Source organism: Oryctolagus cuniculus, chromosome 11, assembly GCF_964237555.1.
Source record: "Oryctolagus cuniculus chromosome 11, mOryCun1.1, whole genome shotgun sequence".
Classification (NCBI taxonomy): Eukaryota; Metazoa; Chordata; class Mammalia; order Lagomorpha; family Leporidae; genus Oryctolagus; species Oryctolagus cuniculus.
This window is the reverse complement of record NC_091442.1, coordinates 116,099,607-116,125,759: the sequence shown is the minus strand read 5'-3', so window position 1 is coordinate 116,125,759 and position 26,153 is coordinate 116,099,607. Positions and strand designations below refer to the sequence as shown.

General features: G+C 59.7%; 1 protein-coding gene across 4 annotated transcripts in view; it reads right to left on the bottom strand.

The window, feature by feature from the left end:
• Window positions 1–5,137: 5,137 nt before the first annotated feature.
• GRAP2 (GRB2 related adaptor protein 2) overlaps window positions 5,138–26,153 on the bottom strand; it is a 70,449-nt gene continuing 49,433 nt past the window's right edge. For 2 of the 4 annotated variants that reach the window (XM_051834071.2, XM_070052944.1), the window contains 6 exons: window positions 22,617–22,708; window positions 18,675–18,794; window positions 13,139–13,307; window positions 11,176–11,361; window positions 9,623–9,745; window positions 5,138–9,220 (listed from right to left, as the gene is read on the bottom strand). In XM_051834071.2, coding sequence (XP_051690031.1) covers window positions 9,041–9,220; window positions 9,623–9,745; window positions 11,176–11,361; window positions 13,139–13,307; window positions 18,675–18,794; window positions 22,617–22,708 — 870 coding nt within the window. In that variant the 3' untranslated portion in view covers window positions 5,138–9,040. The other 2 variants (XM_051834070.2, XM_051834069.2) reach the window with 2 other exon arrangements.

The following is a 26,153-nucleotide window of genomic DNA, read 5'->3' as shown; positions in this document are numbered from 1 at the left end:
GCCTGGTGCTGTTGCAGGAGTGGGGAAGAAGGCGGAGCGGTCTGAACAGAGCCAGGGTTAGGTCAGCAGAAGGCTGCGCCACGGCTCCAGCTGGGGCAGAGGGGCCCGCACAGCCCCCAGACGGGGAGGCCCCGTCTGATGGGGGGTCTGGGTCCAGAAGAGGGCCTTGGGGGGCTGGTGCTGGGCACAACGGGTCAAGCCGCCGCCTGTAACACTGGCACCGCATCTCTGAGTGCTGGTTTGGTTCCCGGCTGCTACTGCACTTCAGATTCCGCTCCGCTAATGCTTCTGGGAAAGCAGCGAAAGATGGCCAAGTACCCGGGCCCCTGCTGCCCACGTGGGAGACCCCGATGGAGCTCCTGGCTTCTGACTTTGGCGTGGCCCAGCCCTGGCCATTGTGGCCATTTGGGGAGTGAACTAGTGGTTGGACGATCTCTCTCTCTCTCTAACCTCTCCTTCACTCTGTCACTCTGCCTTTCAAAGAAATAAAAGAAACCTTAAAAAAAAAAAAAAAGCGTCAGGAGCGCCAGGGCTTGTGCGCATCGGTCCCAGCAGCGCCACGGCTGCCAGGAGGAGGGACTCGCGTAACTTTTGTTCGAGCTAACACACGCAGGTTTGTCTTCAAGACAATGAAAGCTCCATCCTTGCTTCTTTGCACGCATCTCATTCGTTGCCTAAGGGGTCTGAGGATCTGCATTTATTTAGTTGATGCCACCTGCATGCATCAGGGGTTCAGAGCCAGAAGGCACCCAGCCTCGCCTTAGCTTTACCAAGGAGCAGATTGGGGCCCAGAGGGGTCAGGGGCTTCCCTAGGACCCCAAAGCTCAGCAGAAGCGAGGACAGAGTCCCCCTGCTGACCCAGGCTGGCGCTCCCTCTCCTCGGCACCCCCCACTCCTCTGGACTTGCCATGGCAACCGAGCCTCCTCCAGCGTGGGAAGCAGTTACCTAGCAACTCCCCACAACCAGGTCAGAGCAGGCTGGGGGGCGGGGGAGCCAGACGCCACTTGCTGCCGGCCCTGGGGGATTCAAATGTGTAGAAATGGGACCGCTGGCGTCACAGCCTGGCCAGAAGGCCCTCCCTGTGTGGGGGAACCTCACGCCAGCATCAGCGAGTGCAGGGGCTGGCAGGGGCTTTGTCCTGGGCTCCTGGAATCTGCCCCCACTGACCTGCCAGGCCAGCATGTAGTGTGGGAATCCACAGGGGAGGGCTGAGGGAAGCGCACACGTACACACGCATGTGTGTGTGGGGGCAAGTGTGTGCATGTTTATGTAGTATGCATGTGATCTGTGTGTGTATATGAGCATGTGTGTGTGGTGTGTGCATGTGGGGGGTGCAGATGGAGTATGTGTGTGTATGGGGTATATGTGGTTGTGTGGGGGGTGGGGGACATGTAGGTGCATGTGTGTATGTGTGTGCAGTGTGTAAGTGGACAGTCTGTGTGTATGCTGTTTGTACATGTGTGGTGTGTGTATGTGTGTTTGTGGTGTGTTTATATATGTGTATATGTGTGGGTGCATGATGTGAATGCGTGTGCATGTGTGTGTCCATGTGTGCATGTTCCAAGAAATGTCTATGCAGCACCTGGCCACCAGACGAATGTGTCCCACCCTGGTCTCCCCCTGCACGGCGTGGGCAGGAGCGCCCACCCCAGGAGCATTCTTCCCGGGAGCTGAAGCCTGCCTGGGGTCACGGCTCAACCTCCGTGGCTCCTTCAACCGGGCAGTGGTCAGAATGGCGCACAGGGCAGTTTGGGCAGGGGCTGAGGAGCCGCTGCTAACATCCCGGAAGCGTGGTCTTCAGTTACAGTGGGAGGGGAGGGGCCCCGAGAAGGGACGGTGGGCCGCCCCTGCACTTGTGTCACGACATCAGAAGGCCTTGATGTCCCGGACACTGTGTGTCAGGCCTCCGTGCCGGCTGCGGGCCGAGGTGAGCGCCCGGTGAATCCTGGCCAAGTCTTGATGTGAAAGCAGTGGTTGTCCCTGTCCCTAAGTCAAAGACGTGCAGGCCTGGGCCTGGCCGTCCGGGCGAGCCCGAGCTCCGTGCGGCTCCGAGCACACCTCTCCAGGGAGGGCCCGCGGGCCTCGCCCGCCCGGGCCTGTGCCAGCGCTGCCCAGCCTGGCCCTGCTGTCGGCCTCCAGTTCATGCTGGATCCACCGCAGGTTGAAATGGGCCCGGGAGTGTGTCCTTCTTCTTTAAGCAGACATCATTTTTCCGAGCAGTTTTGGGGTTTAGAGCAAAAGGCAGCAGAAGGCAAAAGGAGTTCCTGTGTGAACCCTGCCCCCCGCCCCCCACCACCGGCCTCCCCAGGCCAGCCTCTGGCCCCACGGTGACCCATGAGAGGCCTCCCAAAAGTTCATGGAAAACGCGGATTCTGAAAAAATTCTGTACGGATTGCAACGTTTTTGCAGCGATTATTTTGAATTCCCCCTTCCCAGGCACCACGTTTGTGGCGACGGATGGACCTGCACCCACACAGCGACGGCGAGGTTCGTTCCGGCACGGCGCAGCGTGCGGACGGGTGGCCTGGATCCACGCGGCAGCCTCACACAGCGCCGCTCCGCCGCCGCCCTCGGAATCCACCTCTCCCCGCTCTCTGCACTCTGCTCCTCCCCGCCCCACGCCCCGCCCGGGCAAGCGCTGGGCTCTCGATGCAGATGCCGCTGCCTTGTCCAGGGTGTCAGGGGGCGGGAACACCCATTGTGTGCAGCCTTTTCGCACTGGCCTCTTTTACTCCGTGACATTATGCAGGGATCCTGTGTGTCTTTCCATGACTTGAGAGCTCATTTCTTTCTTCTAAAGATTATTTTATTTGAAAGGCATTTGATGGTGGGGGGAGGAGGTGGAAACAGAGAGGGTCAGGTGGATGCCAGGAGCCCTGAACTCCATACAGGTCTCCCACGTGGGTGCAGGGGCCCAAGCACTCGGGCCGCCTCCCACTGCTTTCCCAGGCCACAGCAGGGAGCTGCGTCAGAAGCAGAGCATCTGGGACTTGAACTGGTGCTCTGGTGCGGAACACCGGCACTGCAGGGGGAGGCTTAGTTCACGGCACCACAATGCCGGCCCCCTTGTTTCTATTTCTTTTTAACTTTAAAAAATATTTTATTTTTTTAAACTTAAAAAGATTATTTGAGAGGTACAGTTATAGACAGAAGGAAAGAGAGTCAGAGAGAGAGAGAAAGAGAGAGAGAGGCCTTCCATCCGCTGGTTCACTCCCCAAATGGCCACAATGGCTGGAGCTGGGTCAATTCGAAGCCAGGAGCTCCTTCCAGGTCTCCCACGTGGGTGCAGGGGCCCAAGGACTTGGGCCATCTTCTTTTGCTTTCCATGGCCATAGCAGAGAGCTGGATCGGAAAAGGAGCAGCTGGGATTCGAACCGGCACCTGTATGGGATGCCGGCGCCACAGGCGGAGGCTTAGTGCGCTGTGCCACTGTGCCGGCCCCTCCTTTCTGTTTTGGTGCTGAACAATACTCCAGTTATTTATTGATGGATTTATTTATTTCTCCATCTGTGTATCTGCTCATCTGCTGGAGGATATCTTGGCTGCTTCCAAGTTTGGGCAGTTAGGAGTGCTTCTTCATTCAGACATCTGGTTGTTCCTTCTCTCATTGTTGAGTTTTAAGAGTTCTTTGCCCATTTTGGAAAACAGGCCTTTATCAGGTTTGCCCTTTGCAAGGGTTTCCTCCCAGTTTGTGGCCTGGTTCTCATTCCCTTGCCACCCCAGTGGGGGCGTTGTTCACACCAAGTGGGGTGTTCACACCACGCACGTGGCACGAGCTGCAGCTCCGCGCTCTCTCGGCGAGCCGGCGGCTAAGCTGCCCTGTGACCCTGCACCAACCATTTCCTGAGTGAAGCGCTTGTCTCGCCCTCAAGAACACTCAGCGCAGGGGTGGAGGCAGATCCGGGAACCCTGACCACAGCACAGGGCTCCGAGTGCCGGGGCAGAGCACGGGGGTTCCAGGGGCTTCAGGGAGGGGCCGCTCTGCAAGCGTGACGCTGAGATGGTTTCCGGTGGAGACCTTGAGGCCCGAGATACGTGTTTCAAAGTGAGTGCCGGTTGCCTGGACTCACACAGCTCCTCTCAGGTGGCTGCTTCACTCGCTGGCCCTGGCCACATTTCAAGTGTTCCACAGCCACATGTGGCCAGTGGCTGCTAGTCGGGCAGACCAGATACACAACTTTCCCATCATCTCACAAAGTCTCATTGGGCAGCACTGGTGGGCAGGAAAAAAAAAAAAAAGGGAGAGGAGGAGGGAGGAATCAGTCCCCGTAAAGGGAACAGACAGTCCAGGCCGGAGAGGCCGGAGACAGTGTGGCCGATTCTGGAACCGCAGTTGGTTCAGCGGGACTCGTGCCAGGGGCGTGTGAGAGCGGAGCCACGGGAAGGCAGCTGAGCCAACAGGCAGCAGCCAGGTCAAGAAATGCCTTCAGTGCGGAAGCTCTGGGGAGCCTGGGAGCCTGCTGTGCTCTGCTTTGCAAGTTAGTAAGAGCAGCAGCCTTGGAAGCCAGCTGGGAGGAGGCCGGCTTGGGGGCGGTGCTGGGACCACTGGGGCCTCCAGGGAGCAGCGAGGACAGAGGGAGACAGGCGGAGGACCTGACGACCCTGGAGGAGCGTCGTAAATACTTGTTGATTTCATGAGTGACTCCTAGCTGAGCCCAGACTGTACGACTGGGTGCACTTCCTGTGTGTGTCCGCTGCACCTGTGAATCGGTTGGGGGCATTTTTTTTCCCATTGGTGGAGAAGAGGGGAGAGACCAGAGATGGGGTTGGGGGAGGTGGGCGTCCTCATTCAGGCACAGGGGTGAGGGCTCCACCGAGAAGGGAGGAACACCCTCCTCCACCCTGCCCTGCCCCGGCCTCCTTGCCACATGAACTGCAGGCAGATGTGGTGCCCTGGAGGGTCTGAAACACCAGGGCAGGTGTGTGCAGCAGGACGCGCAGGCAGCGTAGGAGACAGGAGCAGACCAGCGCCTGGCCCGTGAGAGCTCCCCCTCCCTCTCCCGGAGTCTCAGAGGCACCTGCAGGAGAACCTGGGGCAGTGGCTGAAGCTCCGATGATAACTCGGGCATCAGCACCTCCGGGTCTGTACAGCCGCAGACGTGTGGGCTGCAGCAAGAATGCAGAGATGAGATGAAGGCAGTTTCACTTGTGTGTTCATTGGGCAAGAAGTCACTGAGCTTCTGGGCCAGGCACAGCGCTAGACGCTGCGTGTGCAGCCGCTTACAGAGCGGAGTAACTCCTGCCCCCACGGAGCGCACAGTCTAATCGTCACAGGGCCCCGTCCAGCACTCCCGCCCACATGTGGGGCAGCACAGTGTTCCTGAGTCGGCCAGGATGGACTACCTTAAATTAGCTGTCAGGGCAGGGCTGTGGGAGGAAGTGACATTGAACTCAGATCTGGAGACGAGCGAGAGCAAGCAGGTGAGGAAGAGGAGCCATGCGTTCCAGGCGGAGGCATCAGCAGGTGCGAAAGCCTCGCGGGCCGAGTCCTCGGGCACCGGGAGGTGGGAGCAGGCCTGGCACAGGGACATGAACGCAAAGGGGCGAGGGGCAGACCTCCGTGGCTAAGACCTCAGCTTTGAGCCTCAGTGCAATGGGATGGGGAGAGGTTTGTTTTGTTTGTAAGAAGAGCTCTCTGGCATCTGAGCTAAAAATGAGTTTGGGGCAAGGTTTTTGCCTCTTTGAGAGAGAAATGGACACACACACACACACACACACACAAACTTCCCAGCATCCATTTCACTCTCTAAATGCCCACAACAGCCTGCACTGGACCCGCCAGAAGCAGAGATCCAGAAACTCCATCCAGGTCTCCCACGTCAGGGCAGGGACTCGACTGCTGAGCCATCACTGAGCCATTAGCGGGAAGCCGCAGTCAGCAGCCAGCGCCGGTATCAAACCCGGGCACTTGGATGTGGGACGCGGGCACCTTAACCGCAAGGCTAAACGCCTGTCCCAGGAGGTTCTGGGCAATCAGGGCTTTTCTCACACCCTTGTCCTGGCACAGGCATAGATGCTGAGACAGGGCAAACAGCAAATATCCGGACCGTGCCCATCTGTGCTCGACGTGAGCTGCTTTGCCTTGGGTTAGCTGAAGTCTACTTAGGTCACGTAGGGCCCCACCTGATGGGAGTCACCCTCATGTTTAACGATTTCCTGAGAAGCTTTCACAACTTCTTCTGAAGTCCTTGCTGATATTTAAATAACCATGGGGGAAGGCATCAAGTGAGGCAGGTTAAGCCACAGCAGACACACGGGACGGACCGCATCCCGTATCAGAATGCCTGGGATGGAACCCCACCTCTCCTTCCGACCCAGTTCCCGTACCTGGGGGCAGCAGGTGCTGCCCCACGTCCCTGTCACTCACACAGGAGACCCGGGGGCAGTCCCTGGCTCCTGGCTTTGGTCTGGCCCAGCCCTGGCTGTTGCAGACATTTGGGGAGTGGAGCAGTAGATGGGTTTTTCTGTCGCTCTGCCTTCCAGATAAATGAAGAATGAATCCGTGAACATAAACAACTGCTCTCAGGAAATCCCTGTTTGCATTCCATCCGGACGCCTCTCGGTTTTCAGCCCCTCCTGGAGATGCAGACGCTAAGGTGAGGAAATCGCTCCGCCGCCAGATGCGGACGATGCTGACTGTCCAGAACTGTGCCTGTCCCCAGACCAGACTGGCTGGCAACAAAGAAAACTGGCTGCCTATCTCCAGAAAAAGGATCCAGCTAGATTTTGTAGCCGTTTAGCTCATGGCCCCCGTGACTCAGTGTGGCCTCAGCGCCCGGGAGACTATTAGAGACACGGGACTGACTCACTCTGCCTCGCACCCGATGAGCCCCAGCTAGCCCTTGAGACTTGAATTCTGAGCAGCAGCAGCTTGAATCACCCTGGGGCAATCCACAGGTGGGCAGTGGGGGGGGGGGGGGGTCTTTGAAGTGCAGTGAGACCCGGAGGAGGCGATGAGAAGGCCCCTGCAGGTCCAACAGGAACTGGCTTTTCTCTGAAAGTCCCGCTCCCCAGTCCTGCAGAGTCGCAGGTGATGCGCTGCTGAGTGGCTGGCAACAGGCCCTCCCCAGGCACTGACTCACCAACCATAGGACCTGGGGTGACAGGGGAGGGCGGGGAGCAGCTCCTTGCACCCCCCAGGGTGGCTCAGCCCCTGTGCTCATCTCCTCCTGGGCGGTTGGGGGGCTCTCCCACTCCTGCCTTCGGAACTGACAGGGTGAAGGCGGTTCTGGGCCTCAGCAGGTGACCCTCCGCCATCCCCCCCACTGCGGCCTTGGAAGAGCAGGACGCCCAGTCCCAGGAGTTCCAACAGCTCTGCCCAGCCCGCCAGCCCAGTGCTCGGCCTCTGTGGTCCCACGCCGGCCCTCAGTGTGGGGCACCACAGCCCCCCACCCCCACCCCCAGCCCAGAAGGGCAAGGGCGCCGTCTTCCTGGCCGCTTCCTCCAGCAGCGACTTCGCGGAACCACAGCCTAGACCAGAACCGAACCACCTGCCTCTGTGGAATTGCCCCCAGAGGCAGGCAGACACGTGCAGCTGGCGGGCGGCTCTGTCGCCTTTGCTCCCTCCCTGCTCTGTGGCTTCTCGGCTCAGGTTCCGGTCCCCACGTGCTCCCTGACCCACAGCCTGCGGGAGCTCCCCCTGCCCTGTCTTCAGGCCGTTTGCTGCCTTCTCTTCCCTCCCAGTCCTCACACGGGGACCAAACAGTCGTAGAATCAGAGGCACGAGGAACACAGTTTGCATCACACAGGCAGTCACTTCGGAGCCTGAGACCCTCTCTTCTCAGAGACCCTCTCTTCTCATAGGTCCTTGGATGAAGCCCCCCCCCCCCCCCAGAGCAGGGCCGACTGGGGACGAGAACAGCCCCCCCCCCCCCCGCAGCTCTCTTTCCCATCCACACGCATGCACACCCACACAAGCTGCACACACACGTACGGAACACACGCCTCTGCACGCATGCACACACACTAAGTGCCCTCCACGCAGCCATGTTTGCTCCCAGGCTGCCCGGGAAGGCGCTGAGCCCGGCCAGGTGGGCACAGGACAAGACTCCAGCCTGAGGTGAGGAGGGAGGCTAGGGGTCCTCCGGCGCTGGGCAGCCCCGAGGGGAGGCTCGCAGCCCAGCCCGCTGCTGGCCCGGGGTCGGTCGCCAGTGCTCTTACAAAGCGGCCTTCTGTCTGTGCCACCGGGCAAGGCACCTGCGAAGCAGAAAATCAGGAGGGAGACCAAGCGGAGCCCCGAACAGCGCCCTCAGAGCCAGCGTCCCTAGCGCCTGCTCGCAGGCCCTCAGGGTCCAGGGAGTCGCGTTCCCTGCAGCTGGGGAGACACAGCAGACGCCCACGTGAGCCACGGGCAGCTGGGAAAATCCCTCGGCCTCCCAGCGCGGGCTCTGCTGCAGACACTGCCCGTCAGCGCAGGCGAGAGGATGGTGCAAGGGACGCTCCTCTGGGGGGCGGAAGGCAGCTGGGCCGGGGCCAGGAGGCCGGCCGTGCGCGGGCAAGGCCTCTCCACGCTGCGCCCCGCTCGCTCGGCTGGCTCCGTGCCGGTGGTTCTCATCGAGCAGGGCCCACCCCCTGGAGGCGGAGCGAAGCCGCCCCGGGAACCCCGCAGGTGAGCGGGCCTGGCAGGTGTGCTCGACCCGCCCCACCTGCGGCCCAGTGTCCGATGCCCGCTGTCGGCTGTCGCCTCGCTTCGCTCTCTCCGTGAAGATTCCCAAGCCAAGGAGGAACTGGCCAGAGCTCGCGGACAGGAGGAAGTTCTGGTTCGTCTCCCTGCCCCCACCCCTCCCGCCCCCTGCCCCCGGTCTTCCGCACAGCCCTGAGGGAGGGAGGAGGACATTAAGTGCGGCTGTTGCTCTCCGCCCGAGTTCCTCCTCCTACAGCTCGTTCACCAAGACAACTGCCAATAAATTACGACGACAAACTGTGGTGGACGCACGCCCGTCTGCGCATGCGTGCGTGTGCAGTCACGTGCCCCGGCTCCTTTCCTTGCCCACCCCCGCGCGGGCGGCTTCAGACAGAGGCGTCGGGACCCTGGCGGGCTCAGCGCGTCGTGGGCGCCACGTAGTTGGCGGGAAAGAGGCCCAGCTTGCTGTGCAGGCGGCCGGTCCACCAGGACGGGTTGGAGCTGTCCAGGACCTCCAGCAGCTCCCCGCTGCGGAAGCCCAGCTCGTCGTCCTCCAGGGCCTCGAAGTCGTACAGCGCCCGCGCCCACCGCACGCGCTGCGGGTGCAAGCAGAGGGGCCCCGCTGAGTCCCGGGCTGCGCTGGCGTCCCCGGACCTCGGCAGCCTCACTCCCGAGACCCACGACTTTCCCCGCCGGACACTGAGTCTGCGAGGCCCCGGGGGAACCCCTGAGACCTGCTCTCTCTGCCCACAGGCGCCGTGTTAATTTTCTGCACGTGACAAGCTCAAAGGCCACAGGCTCAGAGCAACGCCCCGTGCAATTAGGCCCCGGGTGATGGTGGGTCTGGATGATCAAGGCCACTCAGCTCCCAGTGCTCAAACTGGAGCCGAGAAACAGGACAGGGCCAGGCCCAAATGAGCTCTGTGCAGTCGGACCCCTCCCTGCCTCGCTCACCCCCTCCATCCCCCGGGGAGCCCAGGCGGGCACAGCTGCCTTACCCCCGCCACCTGCAGCTGCACCGGGTCCGTGTGTCTCCGATGCATGAGGGCCGGATTCGCGTCACTGCCCATGCCCACGCCACAGTGCCCGTCGTTGATGTCCAGGCTGCCCCCACGGCGATCCTAGAAACAGGGGTGGTGGAGGACCCGTCAGTCTGCTGCAGGGGCCACCCCTCAGGATGCACAGACACAGCCAGGATGCCAGGAACACTCGCCGACAGTGACCCTGAACCTCAGACGATGGGGACACAGGGGTGGGGACCGAGGGCGCTCAGAGTCCGAAGGCCCAGGCCAGGGCAGGGGCACGGATTCGATGGAGAAGCACTCACCAGGCACCACCGCGTGCCACCGCACCAACATCGGGGACACAAGTGGGTACTTCAGAAAGATCATGGAAAAGGGGGTGAAGTGATGTTGACTGGGGTGCAAAAATGTGACATCTGTGCACGGGGGTGTCTCCAGAATGTCTGAAATGCGTATCACGAAAAAGCTGTGCCTGGCTCTCAAAACTCTTTACACTGAAATGGACATCTTACAATCCCAGTCCCCATGAACGTTTTGCAGTGCCCTCCTCCAGCTGGGGGGAGGTCGTGAAGCTCATGGAGTTCCCACATTAAAGTGGGCAGTGGGCGAGCGGGGCGGGGGGGGGGGTAAGTCTGCCTGAGAGATCAGGAGAGGCTCAGGGAGGGAGAGATGCTTAAACGACAGGTTGAAGAAGGCGTAGGGAGGTGGGGCCACGCGGTGCATTCTCTATCAGAGTTCTTGCTGGAATCCCTGCTCCTCCGTGCCTCCTGCTCATGTGCCCCGGAAGGCAGCAGATGATGGCCCAAGTGCTGGGGCCCTGGCACCCACACAGGAGACCCCGACCGTGTTCCAGGCTCCCGGCTGCAGCCTGGCCCAGCCTCTGCTGTTGTGGGCATTTGGACGGAGAACAAGGAGAGATGGAAAATCTCTGTCGTGCTTTCAAATAGATTAATTAAAAACTGTAAATGAGGGACTGGCCAGGAAGGGCACTCAGGCCGGGGGATGGCACAGCAGCATCCACAGAGCCGTAGAGAAAACCACCAGACGCTGGGTACCTGGCTGTAGTGCAGCGTGGCTGGAATGTGTTTGCCTGGGGCCACGAGCGGGAGAGGAAGCTGGGGAAATAGATCTGGGCCACCCCCAAAGGACTTGTGTGCCCGCTAAGGAATTCAGTAGCGATGCTATCTGGCGTATTGTCCGGCTCGGTAGCCACTTGACATCCCATCTGGAACGAGGTGGGCGAGAACCAAGTAAGCGAGGCCGGTCGGTGGCCGAGGTTAACCCTGCTCCTGCCTGTGGATGGCAACACATCTGGGCAGGAGGGATGGGGAATGGGACGACTGCACACGTGTGCGCGTGTGTATATGTGTGCATGTGTTCACGCTGTGAGCTGTTTCACTTGTGGAAACATCTCTCCTGAGCGTGGTCTGCACGCTCGTGCCACCTGGGGGCTCAGGGGCTTCCTGGTGACTCGGAGACCTGACGCCGCGGGGCCAGGCCTCATGCTCCCCACCTCATCTGGGAGGTACCTGGTGAAAATGGTGGTGCTGTGGGTAGTGCTGGGGCGGCGGCGGGTGCGGGGAGTGCTGCGAGGGCACGGGGGGCGGGTGGTCCGACAGCTTCCGGTTCACGGCCGGCCGGATCTCTTCTCCCGTGGCCCCGCTGAGGTGGGGGCCTCCCTGGGGCCTCCAGTCCAGGCTGTTGGCTCGGCGACCCTGCAAGGGAGGACAGACGTGATGTAGCCCCGGGCTCCTCCGGGCCGACCCCTCAGCCCCACCCTGATGGGCAGCCATTTCCGGCTGGGCAGCTTTGGCAGCAACCACAGCTGGACCCTCGAAGGCCCCAGCGCGGCCTCTGTGATCCGCGGTGGTTCCCGTTTGGGGAGCTCGGGATGAACACTTCCGCTCCCTGCCCGCTCATGCCCACCAAGCTTAGCTGTTCTGTGTTACAGACACAGCGCCAGCCCTGCGTGGCACGTGTGGCCACGCCGCTGGACATCTACCCGGCACACAGCTCAGCTGTGGGCTCCGCCTGGACATCCCCCTGGCACACAGCTCAGCTGTGGGCTCCGCCTGGACATCTACCCGGCACACAGCTCAGCTGTGGGCTCTGCCTGGACATCCCCCCGGCACACAGCTCAGCTGTGGGCTCCGCCTGGTTTTGAACTGTCCTTTGGAGCCTGGAGACAGAGGCCCAAACAGCAGCAGGCAGCACCATGGAAACCAGCCGTGCCCGTGCTGGGCTCTGGGAAGGGCCGAGGCCTGTTTACTGCCTGCCCGGCTGCCTATGAATCAGAATCACTGTGGCTGCTTTTATTTCACAAACAATTACCCAGGGCCCCGGGCACGGTATATGCTAGACGCTGTCCTAAGCGCTTTATAAACACTAACTCATTTAATGCAGCTTAATCCAATTTCATATTGCCACTCATCTGGGAATGCGCATCCCGGGAAGTCAATTTCTCTGTCCTTTTCCTGGTTAAAATCATTCACAAGCTCTGAGGTCACCATTTTCCCCCTTTGAACCTGGTGTGCGCTGGTGGGGAAGCCCTCGCCGCCTCCGCTGTAACTCCCCCGCCTGAAGGCAGCCGTGGGTTCCCCACTCCCCCAGCACACGCACGCCTCATGCCTGCCCAGACAGCCTGTGTCTAGGATTTCCACCCTGCGGCCCGGCGCTGCCTCCCGGGCGGCCTGTGGCTCAAGAGCCTGCTGGGTGCTCTGAACAACCTTTGCAGACTGTGTGTCTGAATGTCCCTATGGGAGGCCACTGAAAGTTTCCTCCGTGCCTGCGTGGACCGGCTCGGTGGCAGGGCGCTCGGTGTGATCTCACTGGACCCTTCCAGACCCCTCCGGTCTGCAAATGCAAGGCACTGGTGCTCCGACACACTCCTTATCTTGGCTACTTGACGATTCAGCCAGGAGTCAACGCCGGTTCTGTCTGATGCATTTTGAAGACAACAGTCCTCTTCGCTCTAAGTAATTCTAAGAGCAGAACTCCCAGGCCGGGTCTCCCCCTCCAGGGTCCCTTCACCGCCCGCCACCCAAGCCCTGTCACAGAGCTCACTGCGACACGGGCTGGTCTGAAGCATCCCTGTCTGTAGCCCTCCCCAACTCCCTCCTTGGACCACTGCCGGCATCCCACCTGTACAAATGACCAAACACCAGCACCCACGATATGAGCTAACGTCTGTTGCGCACTTGCGGTGCGATCAGGAATGGCGTAAGAGCCGGGGCCCACGCCTTCCTCTCTCAGCTTCACAACCAGGCTGTGAGGGTCACATCACTATTGCCCCATTTTACGGAGGAGCAAACTAAGGATCAGACAACTCTCCAAAGTCCCGCGGGTAGAAAGTGTTGACCTGTTACTACGCTGGAACTCCGACTTCAGAGTGGGTCTGTCTTTGAGCACCCTCAGGGGCGGTGCCCTCCCACCCCGTGCACGGTTGTGGTGGCTCCCGGAGCGACTGGAAGTTGACTGGGCCCTGGGGCGTACCTGATCCTCTCGGGCCCTGTCCCTCAGGAAGATCTGCTTCTGCTTGGAGATGGACGTCGTCCTGTAGTAGTCCACCAGCTTGTTTAGGGAGGGGAACTTTTCGGTCCACAGGAAGTAGTTCCCCTTGTTGTCACGCATGACCTTGAAGTGCTGGACGTCATCCTCATGCCTGCAGGCCAAGGCAGACCCAGGCTGTGTTAGGGGTGACGCGGCTCTGCCTCCAGGGCTGCTCGTGTCCACGCCTGGCGGACACAGTGACCCCGCCCCCTCACGGAGCAGGGGTGTCAGGGAGGCACACTCAGGACACAGGTGCATTAGAGGGGTTTCCTACCTTGGCGTGGGCATCAGGGAAGCTCAGATCTGTTTTGGTCACCACAGCCAAGCTTTTACAAGGAAAAGAATGTTCAAAGGGCCTTAAAGACGACGCGATCAAGGGCCTTTCCCCATGTTTACCGGGAACATGGCAACGCCTGAGCCGTGTCCCGTGCTAAGGACCCCACCTCCGAGGGGTTTTTCGAGGCCCTTGTTATCGGTCTGTTATCACAAACGCTTTGAACTAGCTCCTTTGAGCCCATCCACCAGCACGGGCAGGTGAGCGCTGCTCTGCGCGCCTCTCCTCCCTCCGAAATTTGTCACGTCTGCTCTCAGGGCAAGCAGGAGCTCTTGATCTTGTTCAGTGCTTCGCATAAATTAGGCTACAAAGTATTTTGAGCTTTTGGGGACAAAATATTACATGGAGTTGTAGAGCTCGATGGGAAAAGACCTTGGAGAAGGTTCAGCTTTACTTCTCCATTCCACAGGGGCCGACATCGAGGTTCAGAGAGGTGCAGAGGCCTTGGTCAAGGTCACTGAGGGACTGACGGAGTTGAGGGAAGAAGCTTTTTTGTATTTTTAAACTATTTATGGAGACAGAGGGTAGCAGGGAGCTGGATCTGAAGTGGAGCAGCCGGGACGCGAACTGGTGCTCACATGGGATGCTGGATCACTGGCGGTGGCTTAACCTGCTATGCCACAACGCCGGTCCCGAAGCAGGAACCTGGGGTCTCTGATTCCAGCGTGGTGAGTGCAGCCCCTCGTGCCTCTTGCTACTGCACGGTGGGGACCACCGTGCGGGCTAGGAGAAGCTGGATTTTACCATCTGGAAAGAGACGCCTGAGTCTACTCCCTGCTGGAGTCTCACCATATCTATCGCCAGGTTTTGGGCAGAGTCTTCCTTCAGTGGGACACACATTCCATTTAAAGACACCCTGGCCTTAATCAGTGAGGTAAGTTTTCTGATCTGCAGCAAGTTCAGGAATTGAAAGGGCTCTGGGAGTGGAGATGTGTCGAAGGCTACAGGAGGTTTCCGAGGGATGGGCTGAGCGGTCTGTGGAAATTCTGATTCAACCTCAGGTTGCCTGCTGGGTGCGCGCACAGCAGGTGGAGCCAGGGCTGTGCTCACCTGACAGCTTCGGGCCATTCCTGCACGGTCTTCCCCCTGGTTGTAGCCACTCACAGAGCCTCCTCCCCCCAACGCCATGTGGCTCAACTCACAGTCCCTACTCCGCAGAGGGGAGATTCTCCTGATCATTTCTGCACCACCTCGGAGTCAGGGAACTCAGCTTAAAGCCCGGCCCTTCCAGGCCCCTGTGCTGTCAGGTCTGCCCTGGTCACCCGGGTCCACGGAGAGAGGATGGTCTCACCCCTGACCCAGGCCTGAGAGTGGGCGCACAGACAAGCACGTCCGTCACTCAGGCTCCAGGCTCCCAGCGCAGCTCTGCAGACCCTTCCCAGCGCGGAGGGGCTACAGGAGCTCTTCCCTGTCACAGGCGGAAGTAAGTAAAAACGACGTTGCTTCGGAATATTTCATACAACATCTGCACGGGATTCCGCGGCACTCACGGGAGCAGTCACCGCAATGACGCTGCCTTGCTTCGACGTCAGAGAGGGCCAAGGCTGACTCCTGAGAATTCATTTCAGCCAGGGACATTCAAACCATGATCCTAGCTGAAAAAGCCACAGTCACCACCGTGCAAGCCAAGCCCCGGGGCTGGCGTGGTGGCTCAAGGGCTAAGCCGCTGCCTGCAAGGCTGGCATCTCATACTGGAGCATTGCTGTGAGCCCCGGCTGCTCCACTTCCAATCCAGCTCCCTGCTAAGGAACCAAGGAAACGCAGCCGAAGCTGGCCCAAGCACAAGGGCCCCTGCAACCGACAGGGGAGACCCAGGTAGAGGTCTGGGCTCCTGGCTCTGGCCTGGCCCAGCCCTGGCTGTTGCAGCCATTTGGGAGTGAATCTGCAGATGGAAGATCTCTCTCTGTCACTCTGCCTTTCAAATAAATAAAATTAATCTAAAAAAAAAAAAAAAAGGCACTAAGAGATTCCCTTCAGTCTGACAAACTACTTGTTCTGGTTATAATCAGGGCCCTTAAGAAACAGGGTTGAGGGGCCAGCGCCGTGGCTCACTTGGTTAATCCTCTGCCTGCGGTGCCAGCATCCCATATGGGCGCCGGGTTCTAGTCCTGGTTGCTCCTCTTCCAGTCCAGCTCTCTGCTGTAGCCTGGGAGGGCAGTGGAGGATGGCCCAAGTGCTTGGGCCCTGCACCCGCATGGGAGACCAGGAAGAGGCACCTGGCTCCTGGCTTTGGATCGGCGCAGCACCAGCTGTGGTGGCCATTTGGGGAGTGAACCAATGGAAGGAAGTCCTTTCTGTCTCTCTCTCTCACTGTCTATGATTCTACCTGTCAAAAAAAAAAAACAAAAAAACAAAAAAACAAAAAAAACCAAAAAAAAACCAAAAAAAAAACAAACAGGGTTGAGGGGGAGCCCCAGCTGCTCCACTTCCAATCCAGCTCTCTGCTAGCACGCCTGGAAAAGCAGCAGAGAATGGCCCAAGTGCCTGGGCCCCTGCACCCTTGTGGGAGACCTGCATGAAGCTCCTGGCTCCTGGCTTTCACCTGGCCCAGCCCCGGCTTTTGCAGCCATCTGTGGAGTGAACCAGCAGATGGAAGATATCTCTCCCCCTCCCCCCAACTTTGTAACTCTGCCTTTCAAGTACAACAAGTCTTTTAAAAAAATAAAGAAATAGGGTTGATTTGTAAAATGTATTCATGGAGCAAGATTTTATATACTGTAACACATTTGGAATCTGTGAGGCATCAGTATTGACTGAGCTAAAGTGATGATCACCCAAAGGAGGACAAAGAATGTCCTGGCTATGGATAACCGAGAGTTTTCGCAAGAGCACAGGGCAAGGCTGCAGCGCCCAGGCTACCCTCCAGCAGGTTAGGCTCCCGTGCTCACAGAGGGCTGGCCCACCAGGAAGCCTTCAAATACATTTGAAAGAGAAGCTTATTTGGTTGCAAATTTTCTTTAATGATCTATGCATTTTCCCCCCAATATACATTTTCCGTGAATTTTTTTTTTTTTTTACAGGCAGAGTTAGACAGTGAGAGAGAGAAAGACAGAGAGAAAGGTCTTCCTTTTTCTGTTGGTTCACCCCCCAAGTGGCTGCTACAGCCAGCACATTGCGGCTGGCACCCTGCGCCGATTCACAGGTGCTCCCTCCTGGTCTCCCATGGGGTGCAGGGCCCAAGCACTTGGACCGTCCTCCACTGCCTTCCCGGGCCACAGCAGAGAGCTGGCCTGGAAAAGGGGCAACCGGGACACAATCCGGCGCCCCAACCAGGACTAGAACCCGGGGTGCCGGCGCCACAGGCGGAGGATTAGCCTAGTGAGCTGTGGCACCAGCCTCCGTGAATTTTTTTAACACACTTCCATTCATAGATTTCAATTTTTTTTGCACCAAAATAAACATGTAGTTTAATTTTATAAGTTTATTTGAAAGCAGAGCGAGAGCGAGAGCGAGAGAGTGACTTACTCCCCAAATGCCCACAACAGCCAAGGCCGAAACCAGGCTGGACCAGGAGCCAGGAACTCCATCACTGCGTCCTATGTAGGCAGCAGGGACCCAAATACTCAGACCACCATCCGCCGCCTCCCAGGCACACTAGCAGGGAGCCGCGTTGGAAGTGGAGGAAGAATCTGATGCCAGGTGCTCCTTTACGGGCTGTGGCATCCCAGGCTGTGGTTTAACCCACTGCTGCACATTGCCTGCCCCACTACAGCTGTCTTTTAACTCCAGTTTCCACAAGCTTTGTGCGCTACCCTCATATCTGTGGTCCTGCTTACCTATTTTTTTGAATATCAACTCTTAGTAAAAAATACAGTAAAGTGGCCACGGGTTGTTTCCAGAGATTAGGTTTCTTACTCAAAGCAATAAAGCGACTTGCCTTTCAAAACTTACAGAACAACGCAGACCAGGACTTCCTGTCAGCAAACTTGACAGTTGGCTTTGGCTGCACCGGTTGTCATGGCGTCTCCTAATCTGCTCTCAGCACTATTTCTTGTACTTTCACATGTGGTCGCCAAATCTGATATGTGACTTGCAATCCCCCACATGCTGACCACATGCAATGTGGTCAGACTTGGGGCCTCTGAGTTTGGGGCTGTGTCATGTCTGTGCTGGCCTGAGTCACTTCCTCCCAGGTGCCACTCAGAAGCGACATCCCGCTGCTGCGGTCCCCTGCCCCCCTCGGGCCCTCCTTGGCTCAGCTCTGGTCTCAGTTTTGCTGCACGGTTCTGTGTTGAAACCGCCTTTCTTCACGACTAGATGAGGGTTCTTCCAACCCTCATGGAAACATGGCATTCAAAGGCAAGTTTAAGGACAGCCGTTGTGGCGCAGTGGGCTAAGCTGGCCTGTGACACCGGCATCCCGTACCAGAGCTCCTGCCTGGGTCCTGGCTACTCTGCTTCTCATGCAGCTCCTTGCTGCTGCGCCTGGGAAAGCAGAAGACGGCCTCAGCGCCTGACAAACTACTTGTTCTGGTTATAATCAGGGCCCTTAAGAAACAGGGTTGAGGGGCCAGCGCCGTGGCTCATTGGTTAATCCTCTGCCTGCCACCCGCTTGGGAGACCCAGACGGAGTTCCGAGCTCCTGGCTTCAGCCTGCTCAGCCCCAGCAGTTATGGGGAGCAAACCAGCAGATGGAAGTCCTCCTCTCTTTCTCCCTCTCTCTGTAACTGTTTCAAAATAAATTCTTAGCAAACCAGGTAAACTTATTTTAGTGCAGAAACTACTTTGAAATCCATGCCTAGTTTTTCGTGTTATAAACTTCCATGAACTTTTTGAAGACCTCTTGCCAGTGCAGCCTCCAGCAGTGACTCTGATTTTCTGCTTTTCCCTCTTTAGACAGCAAGTCAGGGGAGGTTGAGAGCTGAGCCCCCCGCCCCCCCCCCCCCCCCCCCCGCCCCGCCACGCACTGCTGGACCATGCACGGTGCAGGCGCTGAGTGACACTCATCTGGAAGCACCTGCACTGGGGGGGGGGGGGGGGCAGCAGGTGTCGTCTGTGAGTTCCGGGAAGGAAGTGACAGTGTCACCCACTTTGCCACCATGCTTCTGACCACTGGGCCACACTGCGAGGTCACCCTGTGGCTTCAGCTGTGGGGGCTGCAGGCTGGGAAAGGTGGGTGGGTGGAGGTGCTGGGAGTGGCCAGTACCTGACGGAGATGGAGAAGTCCCCTGGGGAGCTCTGGCTGGCCCGGATGATGAAGAACCCAACTTCCTTGCCCATGAGCAAGTTCTCGGCCTGGTGTCTGGAGAGGCCCTCATGAAACCACCTGTGGGGCAAGAGACAACAGGAGGATGTTGGTGAGCCACTCCAGGGCCAGGAGGGGGCTCAGAGGGGCTCTGTGCAGCAGTGGGGGGCTGGGGGCCACCGGCATCCAGAGCCAGACGAAGGCTCCAGGCAAGACAGCATCCCTGACTCACCGTGGAGGCTCCCTCCCTCCTGGAGAAGTCGAGAAAAGTGCGCTGCTTGAGGCTAGGAAACCCTGCAGGAGCAGCCTGGGGAGGGGCCACAGCAGGGGGGTGGGGGATGGGGTGGGTGGGGGTGGGGGCAACCAGGCCCAGCACTCCCTCCCTGGCTGAGAGCTCAGTGACCCGGGCACGTCTCCCCGCACGGAGCACCGGGGGCTTTGCCTGGTGCCAGGAGAGGCCCATGCGTGCACACACACACACACACACACACACACGAGCTGCAGTGTGAGCGGGGCTGGCTGCAGCCATGGGGCTCCTGGGTCCTACCCAAAGATCCAGGCGGAGACAGCATCTCCGCAGTGGACAAGAAGAAATGGAGAAGCAGCTGCTGTCAGGTGGCAGCCCCTGTGGTGCAGCTGCATGGGACATGGCGGCTGTGTGCACGCGGGAGGTCACGTTCACACAGGACACGGCAAACGGAGGCTGCAGCCACGGGCAGGAGGCTGGACTCCTCCTGCAAGCACTGGGCAGCTCGGTGGCCAAAGGCGGGACTGGGTCACCCTGCTTTGAGGTGGCTGCTCTCGATGCTGCCGCCAGAAGCCTACGCTGTCCCTGGCAGACAGGTGCCGTCTCCAGGCTCTCAGAACTGAGGACTTCAGAGGGAGGTATTCACCCAGAACTGCGGCCGCAGGGACGCTGGCAGGGGTTTCTGGGGCCTGGTGAGCCCGTGACTGCATTGCAACCCATCTAGCATGGAGGGTGGCATAGGACGAGGAGCGGGTGCACCCCGTAGTTGCCAGACTGCAAAGGAATGTTTTTAGAAGAGGCCACAGAAAGTGGGGGTGGGTGGGAAATATACAATTCCTCTCTAATGGAAATTTATCTTATTTTAAAAATATTTATATATTGGCCGGCACCGCGGCTCACTAGGCTAATCCTCCGCCTGCGACGCTGGCACACCAGGTTCTAGTCCCGGTCAGGGCACTGGATTCTGTCCCTGTTGCCCTTCTTCCAGTCCAGCTCTCTGCTATGGCCCGGGAAGGCAGTGGAGGATGGTCCAAGTGCTTGGGCCCTGCACCTGCATGGGAGACCAGGAAGAGGCACCTGGCTCCTGGCTTTCGATCAGCACCATGCGCCAGCCACAGCTCATCGGCCGCGGCGGCCATTGAGGGGTGAACCAACAGAAAAAGGAAGACCTTTCTCTCTGTCTCTCCTTCTCACTGTCCACTCTGTCTGTCAAAAAAAATTATTTATTTGAAAGGCAGAGAGAGAGCAAGAGATAGAGAGAGGGGGAAAGGGAGAGAGAAAGACAGAGAGAGAGGGAGGGGCACAGAGAGAGAGAAAGAGAGAGATATCTTCCATCCACTGATTTACTTCCCAAATGGCTGCAACGACAGGTGCTGGGCCAGGTTGGAGCCAGGACCCTGGCACTCCGTCTGGGTCTCCCACGTGGGTGCAGGGCCCCAGCACCCAGGCCGTCCTCTGCTGCCTTCCCAGGCCACAGCAAGGAGCTGGATTGCAGGCAGAACAGCTGGAGCTGGAGCCGAGCTCCCAGCGTTGGCCTGGGTCCGTCTTGCCGCTGCAGGCATTTGGGGAATGAGCCGGCAGACGGAAGCCCTGTCTGTCTGTCTGTCTGTCTGTCTCTGTTCTAGACCTGAAGGAGTGCGGGGAGGTGAGGAGGAGGCAGCGTCGGAGACTGAGGAGCGGCAGGGACGGGGCGAGCAAAGAGGAGGAGCAGAGACCGGGTCTGGACACCCAGGCTTCTGAGGCAGGGAGGGAGCCCTCCCACCCTGGGACCTGCCACCACTGTGACCTTGACCTTGACAGGACCGGTTTTGAAGGCGTCCTGGGGGCTGCAGAGACAATGGCAGAGGAGTTGAGAGAGAAAAGGGCGGAAGCCAGGAGGGGATCCGAGGTGGAGGGCTTTGGGTTTTGTTGGTCGGTAGCCTGGTAAGAAGGGAAAATGAAGCCCTGGTGTTTGTTGAGGGGAGCACGGCACAGGGAGAGGGCTGCTGTGGGGGGGACGGCACAGGGAGAGGGCTGCTTTGGGGGGGGGGACGGCACAGAGGGAGAGGGCTGCTGTGGGGGGGACGGCACAGGGAGAGGGCTGCTGTGGGGGGGGACGGCACAGGGAGAGGGCTGCTGTGGGGGGGAGCACGGCACAGGGAGAGGGCTGCTGTGGGGGGGACGGCACAGGGAGAGGGCTGCTGTGGGGGGGGGACGGCACAGGGAGAGGGCTGCTGTGGGGGGGGGACGGCACAGGGAGAGGGCTGCTGTGGGGGGGAGCACGGCACAGGGAGAGGGCTGCTGTGGGGGGGACGGCACAGGGAGAGGGCTGCTGTGGGGGGGACGGCACAGAGGGAGAGGGCTGCTGTGGGGGGGGCACAGGGAGAGGGCTGCTGTGGGGGGGACGGCACAGAGGGAGAGGGCTGCTGTGGGGGGGGCACAGGGAGAGGGCTGCTGTGGGGGGGACGGCACAGGGAGAGGGCTGATGTGGGGGGGACGGCACAGGGAGAGGGCTGCTGTGGGGGGGACGGCACAGGGAGAGGGCTGCTGTGGGGGGGACGGCACAGGGAGAGGGCTGCTGTGGGGGGGACGGCACAGGGAGAGGGCTGCTGTGGGGGGGGACGGCGCAGAGAGAGGGCTGCTGTGGGGGGGGACGGCGCAGAGAGAGGGCTGCTGTGGGGGGGACGGCACAGGGAGAGGGCTGCTGTGGGGGGGACAGCACAGAGGGAGAGGGCTGCTGTGGGGGGGCACAGGGAGAGGGCTGCTGTGTTGGGGACGGCACAGGGAGAGGGCTGCTGTGGGGGGGAGCACGGCACAGAGAGAGGGCTGCTGTGGGGGGGACGGCACAGGGAGAGGGCTGCTGTGGGGGGGGCCTGCTCGGAGCCGCCCCTTCCAGGCAGCTGCAGGGAAGGCGGAGTCTGAGTATAGCTCCAGGAGGCGGGGTGTGGGGGCCAGGAGGGGCGGGGTCAGGCAGCCTCTCTTCTGGCACCGTCCATGGTCCCAGTGAGGTGTGGAGGGGCTGCAGGTTTGAGTCCAGAGAAGGTACGACGTGGCCAGGGGCGGATTCCAGGCAGCATCCGGGGCCCAGCCAAGGTCAGGTGGCCCCCGCATTGGCCCAGGGGTCAGCGCGGGGTCACCGGGAGCCCTGCTGCGCCGCTCTGGCTTTCTAACAAACCTCCGCTGTTCAGGCCACGGCCCGGCTGTGACACAAGACCAGATTTCTATCTAACCCTTGTGGTCAATTCTTGAGACAAAGGAGGCCCAATCTCAACTTCTCACTTCCTCTTTAGGAAGGGAATTCCCTTTGCTCTCCCCGACTTCTCTCTCCGGAGCCAGCAGGCTGCAGAGCCACACACCCACCTGGCACCAAGGGCCAGGCCGGGCTGGGATCCGTGCTCAGGAGGGAGAGCAGAGCCCTGGCCAACAGCGCCCCCGTGGGAAATCCCAGAAACCCTGGGCCGGCTCTCATCACAGATTCTAGCTGACAAACTCACTTTGTCAGAACTTAAAATAGGCTACACAGCCACGTGGCATGGAAGCCAACAGATGCAGATCTCCCTCCCAGCCCGGCCTTCTGGAAGCTCTGGAGGGAGCGCCAGAGGCAGCCCTTGGTGGCGGCACCTCTGCCCGCCCGGGAGAGGGAAGGGAGTGTGTGTGGGCAGGCCCGGCCGACTTACTCGGGAAATCGGATGTCTATGAAGTTCTTGGGCACGTAGCCTTCCTGGCTCCCCAGCTCCGCCTTGAACCACTCCTCTTGGTTGCTGAGTACCTACAGGCAGGGAGAGGACACAGGACAAAGACACTGCAGTGAGGACCCCAGAACAGCCAGACAGAGGGGCCGAGCCCAGAGCACCCTTTGCCAGGTGGAGGGAAAGGAGCTACCAGCAGCTCTGGGAAGCTCCCGAGGCCCGCGGAGGCAGCGGTGGGTCTGTGTCTGCAGATTCGCTTCTCTGGACCCCGAGTTATTGCTGCAGACTCGTGCCTCCCACCCCCACCCCCCCTTTTCCCCGTGTGTTTTGGGAAACTCCTTTGTCTGGGATCTTCAGCGCCTGGGCGGAGGGTGGCAAGGCAAACAGCCGCTCCATTGTTGCTCTTCTTCTTTTCCAGGTAGCCAGGAAACATTTAAAAACCGAACTGGTTTTTATTTTTTAGACGTAAACACCGGAATGGGGCCAGCTTCGGAAGCACGAGTTCTACCCGGCTGGTTTCACGGAACGATTTTTGGGGCAGAATTCAGGACCGTCGAGATGCCCTTCCTGAGCCTGCTCTGCGAGCCTGCGCCCAGCAAAAGCGAGAGTTCTGTCTCGCGGCTATCCGGCCGCCCCACGAGCGATCCCTGCCTTCGTGGCTGTACTACCCACTAGGCTTGCTTCTGCGTGGCTCCCGGTTACTTCAGAAAACGAGCTCGCGGCGGGAAGAGACGGTGCCGCGCCCACGGGAGCATCTGAAGCGCGCGACATCGCCGTGCACAGCTCCCGGCGAGGCCGACGGAGCAGAAGCCGGCAAGACCCTCGCGGCGCCCCTGAACGGACCACCCGGAGCCCGCCTGCTCCTGCACGCGGGAGGAACCGTCCATCTCCGTCACGATTAAGCCACCCTGAGCGTCTGTTTCCCGTGGCAGAAATGTCGTCACGGCTAGGAGCCCTGTGATAAAGGAGGTGCCGGAAGACGGATAGGAAAGCCGGGAGCAGCGGCCACCTGCCCGGGGGCGGCGGCGCCAGAAATCACTCGGGGAAAGGCAGGTGGCCGAGGATCCACTTCCGGGTCACGAGGGGCGTGGTGCATCCTGGGAACGGAACACGCAGGCCGGCTGGGGTTGGGGGTGGGAATCCAGGAATGGCGGTCTGTGGGCCGTGTTGGAGAGCCTGGAGTCTTACCCTGAAACTTACGGGCCCACTCAGGGGTGCTGGGCAGAGAAAGGACGGGGGGAGCCTCAGAGGGAAGCGGGAGCCGCGTGTGAGTCGGGACACAGGGCCAGGAGGCCGCGTGTTGCCCTCCAGGCGAGAGAGGACAGCGGCCGGGGCCCGGGAGGGGCGAGGACACATTTCTGAGGCAGGAATCGAGACCGGCAGCGTTTGGGGACATTCCCGGGGGGCAGAGGGAGAAGGGGGCTCTGGGGCGGCGCCGGCTTGCAGCCTGGGAGACTGCGCAGGGGGCGATGGCTTCTCTCGGAGAGAAAGCGCAGGAGGAGGAGGAGCGGCGAGCTGCTGGGGTGCCCGGCCTCCCAGAGGGGCGGCGTTGATGTCGGAGTCCCGGGGAAGCCGCGCACGCAGCGTCCCCCGGCCTGGCTGTGCCGCGAGCTGTGTGATCCCGGGCCAGTCCATCAGCCCTCCCGGGGCCTCGCGCAGCCCGCGTGGACATCAGGAGAGCACGCGGCTCCTCTTTGAGAAGACGCCCCTGCCCTCCCGCTCCGCAGGCCCCGGCGGGGCCCACGAGTCCTGTGCCGCCTTCTGCGTGTGTGTGCCGAGCGCCACCGTGGGTTCTGAAGAACTGAAAGTGCGGCCCACATCTGAGCTTGAGAACTGCTGAGAACAGCCCGCTTCAGAGATTCTGACATCAAATGCGACCGTTGGTGTCGCCGAGGACGTGTGCGGATGCGCGCGCTGGGGCAGGCGCTGGGCGGCAGAGAATCTAGGTCGTAGGAGGAACCAGGGACTCTGGACGCGGCCTTGGCCCCACAGAGAGCCGAGAGCAGCGCTCGGGGCCTCCCTCCTGCCTTTATGGCTTTGGAATTCCTGCCTCTCATCACAGGGTGACGAATGTCAAACACAAAGGTGACGAGGGACGAGGAAAAAGAGGCCATCTGGAGACTGGCTGGCACTTTGTACTTGGTTCTCTGACCTGAAACCGGCTGTAATTTTAGTAATCACGGCTCATACCCTCCTAACTGCCTCCCCTGGCATCGGAAAGACTGTCCCACAAGGCTGCCATTTCTCTCCACCACCCGGAGCTCGGTCTGCCTGAGATGAGGTTTCCCAGGGAGTGGACGTGCAGGCTTTTTATGATGTAGGCAAGGCAAGTGTGTGTGTGTGTTTTTTTTTTTTTTTAAATCTCATTTTCTGCAAAGAAAAGTATGTGAGGGCAGGCGGTTGGGTTCTTCCTGCCGTTGTGGCCCAGAGCCCCGCACTTCCTGTTCGCGTTTCTCCCCGTCGCCCGGGCCGCCCTCCCTGCCTTTTGCTCTCACTGTGCAAACCTGAGCAGGGAGCCCAGCCACAGCTCTTGAAGTTTCCCCCTTGAGTTTACTGTATCTCAATTCTTAGAGCGTCCCTGAAGGGAACGATTTTCTGGGTTATGTGACCTGAGGATACATTAGATGTGGGGTGAGAAAGACCGAAAGCAGAGCTGGAAGAATTTCAAAATTGGATGGAATTACAGCTCTTAGAGGCATACAGACGTCCGAAGCACAGAAGAAGTTAATTACATAGGATTAACTCTTGCTGCTGTGAGGGGCTGTCTGAGCAGGAAGAAGCAGGGTCAAGTCGGACATCGTATAGAAGCAGATCCAAAGGGACTGGGTCAACAGATGTCTTTCAGATGTCAATGCCAATGGCAAATGCAAATGCAATTCTAGTGCCGTGTGTAGCTGCAGTTACGGAGGGCTGGCGTGCATGTGAAAAATCTCATTCCTGACTTTCACAGAAGAATGGTGGTGAAACCACTGGGCCACGGTTCCCTGTCTGCCTTCCGTCAGCATCTAATGAGCACCTGCTCTTGCACTTGGGTGCTGGGAACACGTGGAGACAAATAAATGGGGCCTTTACCCTAGGGAACTCGTGGTCTGGAGGGGAGGGGGGGGAGACACTTTTGGGGGTGCCTCTCTATAGTTTTTGGCACCAAAGGCCACACAAGAGACAGAGCATGCTGGAAATGAGTTGCTGGGGCAGCAGAAAGTGGGCTTTGAGACAAATCGCGAGGGTCCTGGGCTGTGCTTCCTCTCTTGGGAGGAAGGGGCAGAGCCACAGCAGGGCACTGAACACCACCTGGGAACACTCCGCCAGGCTTGGTCAGCAGGCCCACTCCATTTTTCTCTTTACTGCCACAGCTGCAATGGCCAGAGTTTGAAAAGGCGCAGGGGTTGGCTTTCTGGTGGAATTCTAAATGAGTGTGCAGCAATGCAGTCCAGCAATTCAAGGGACGCACACTGTGCACCTGTGGGTCTGCGACTCGCGCTGGATGCTGGGAGATACAAAGGTGGGCTCGGCAGGGCTCTGTGC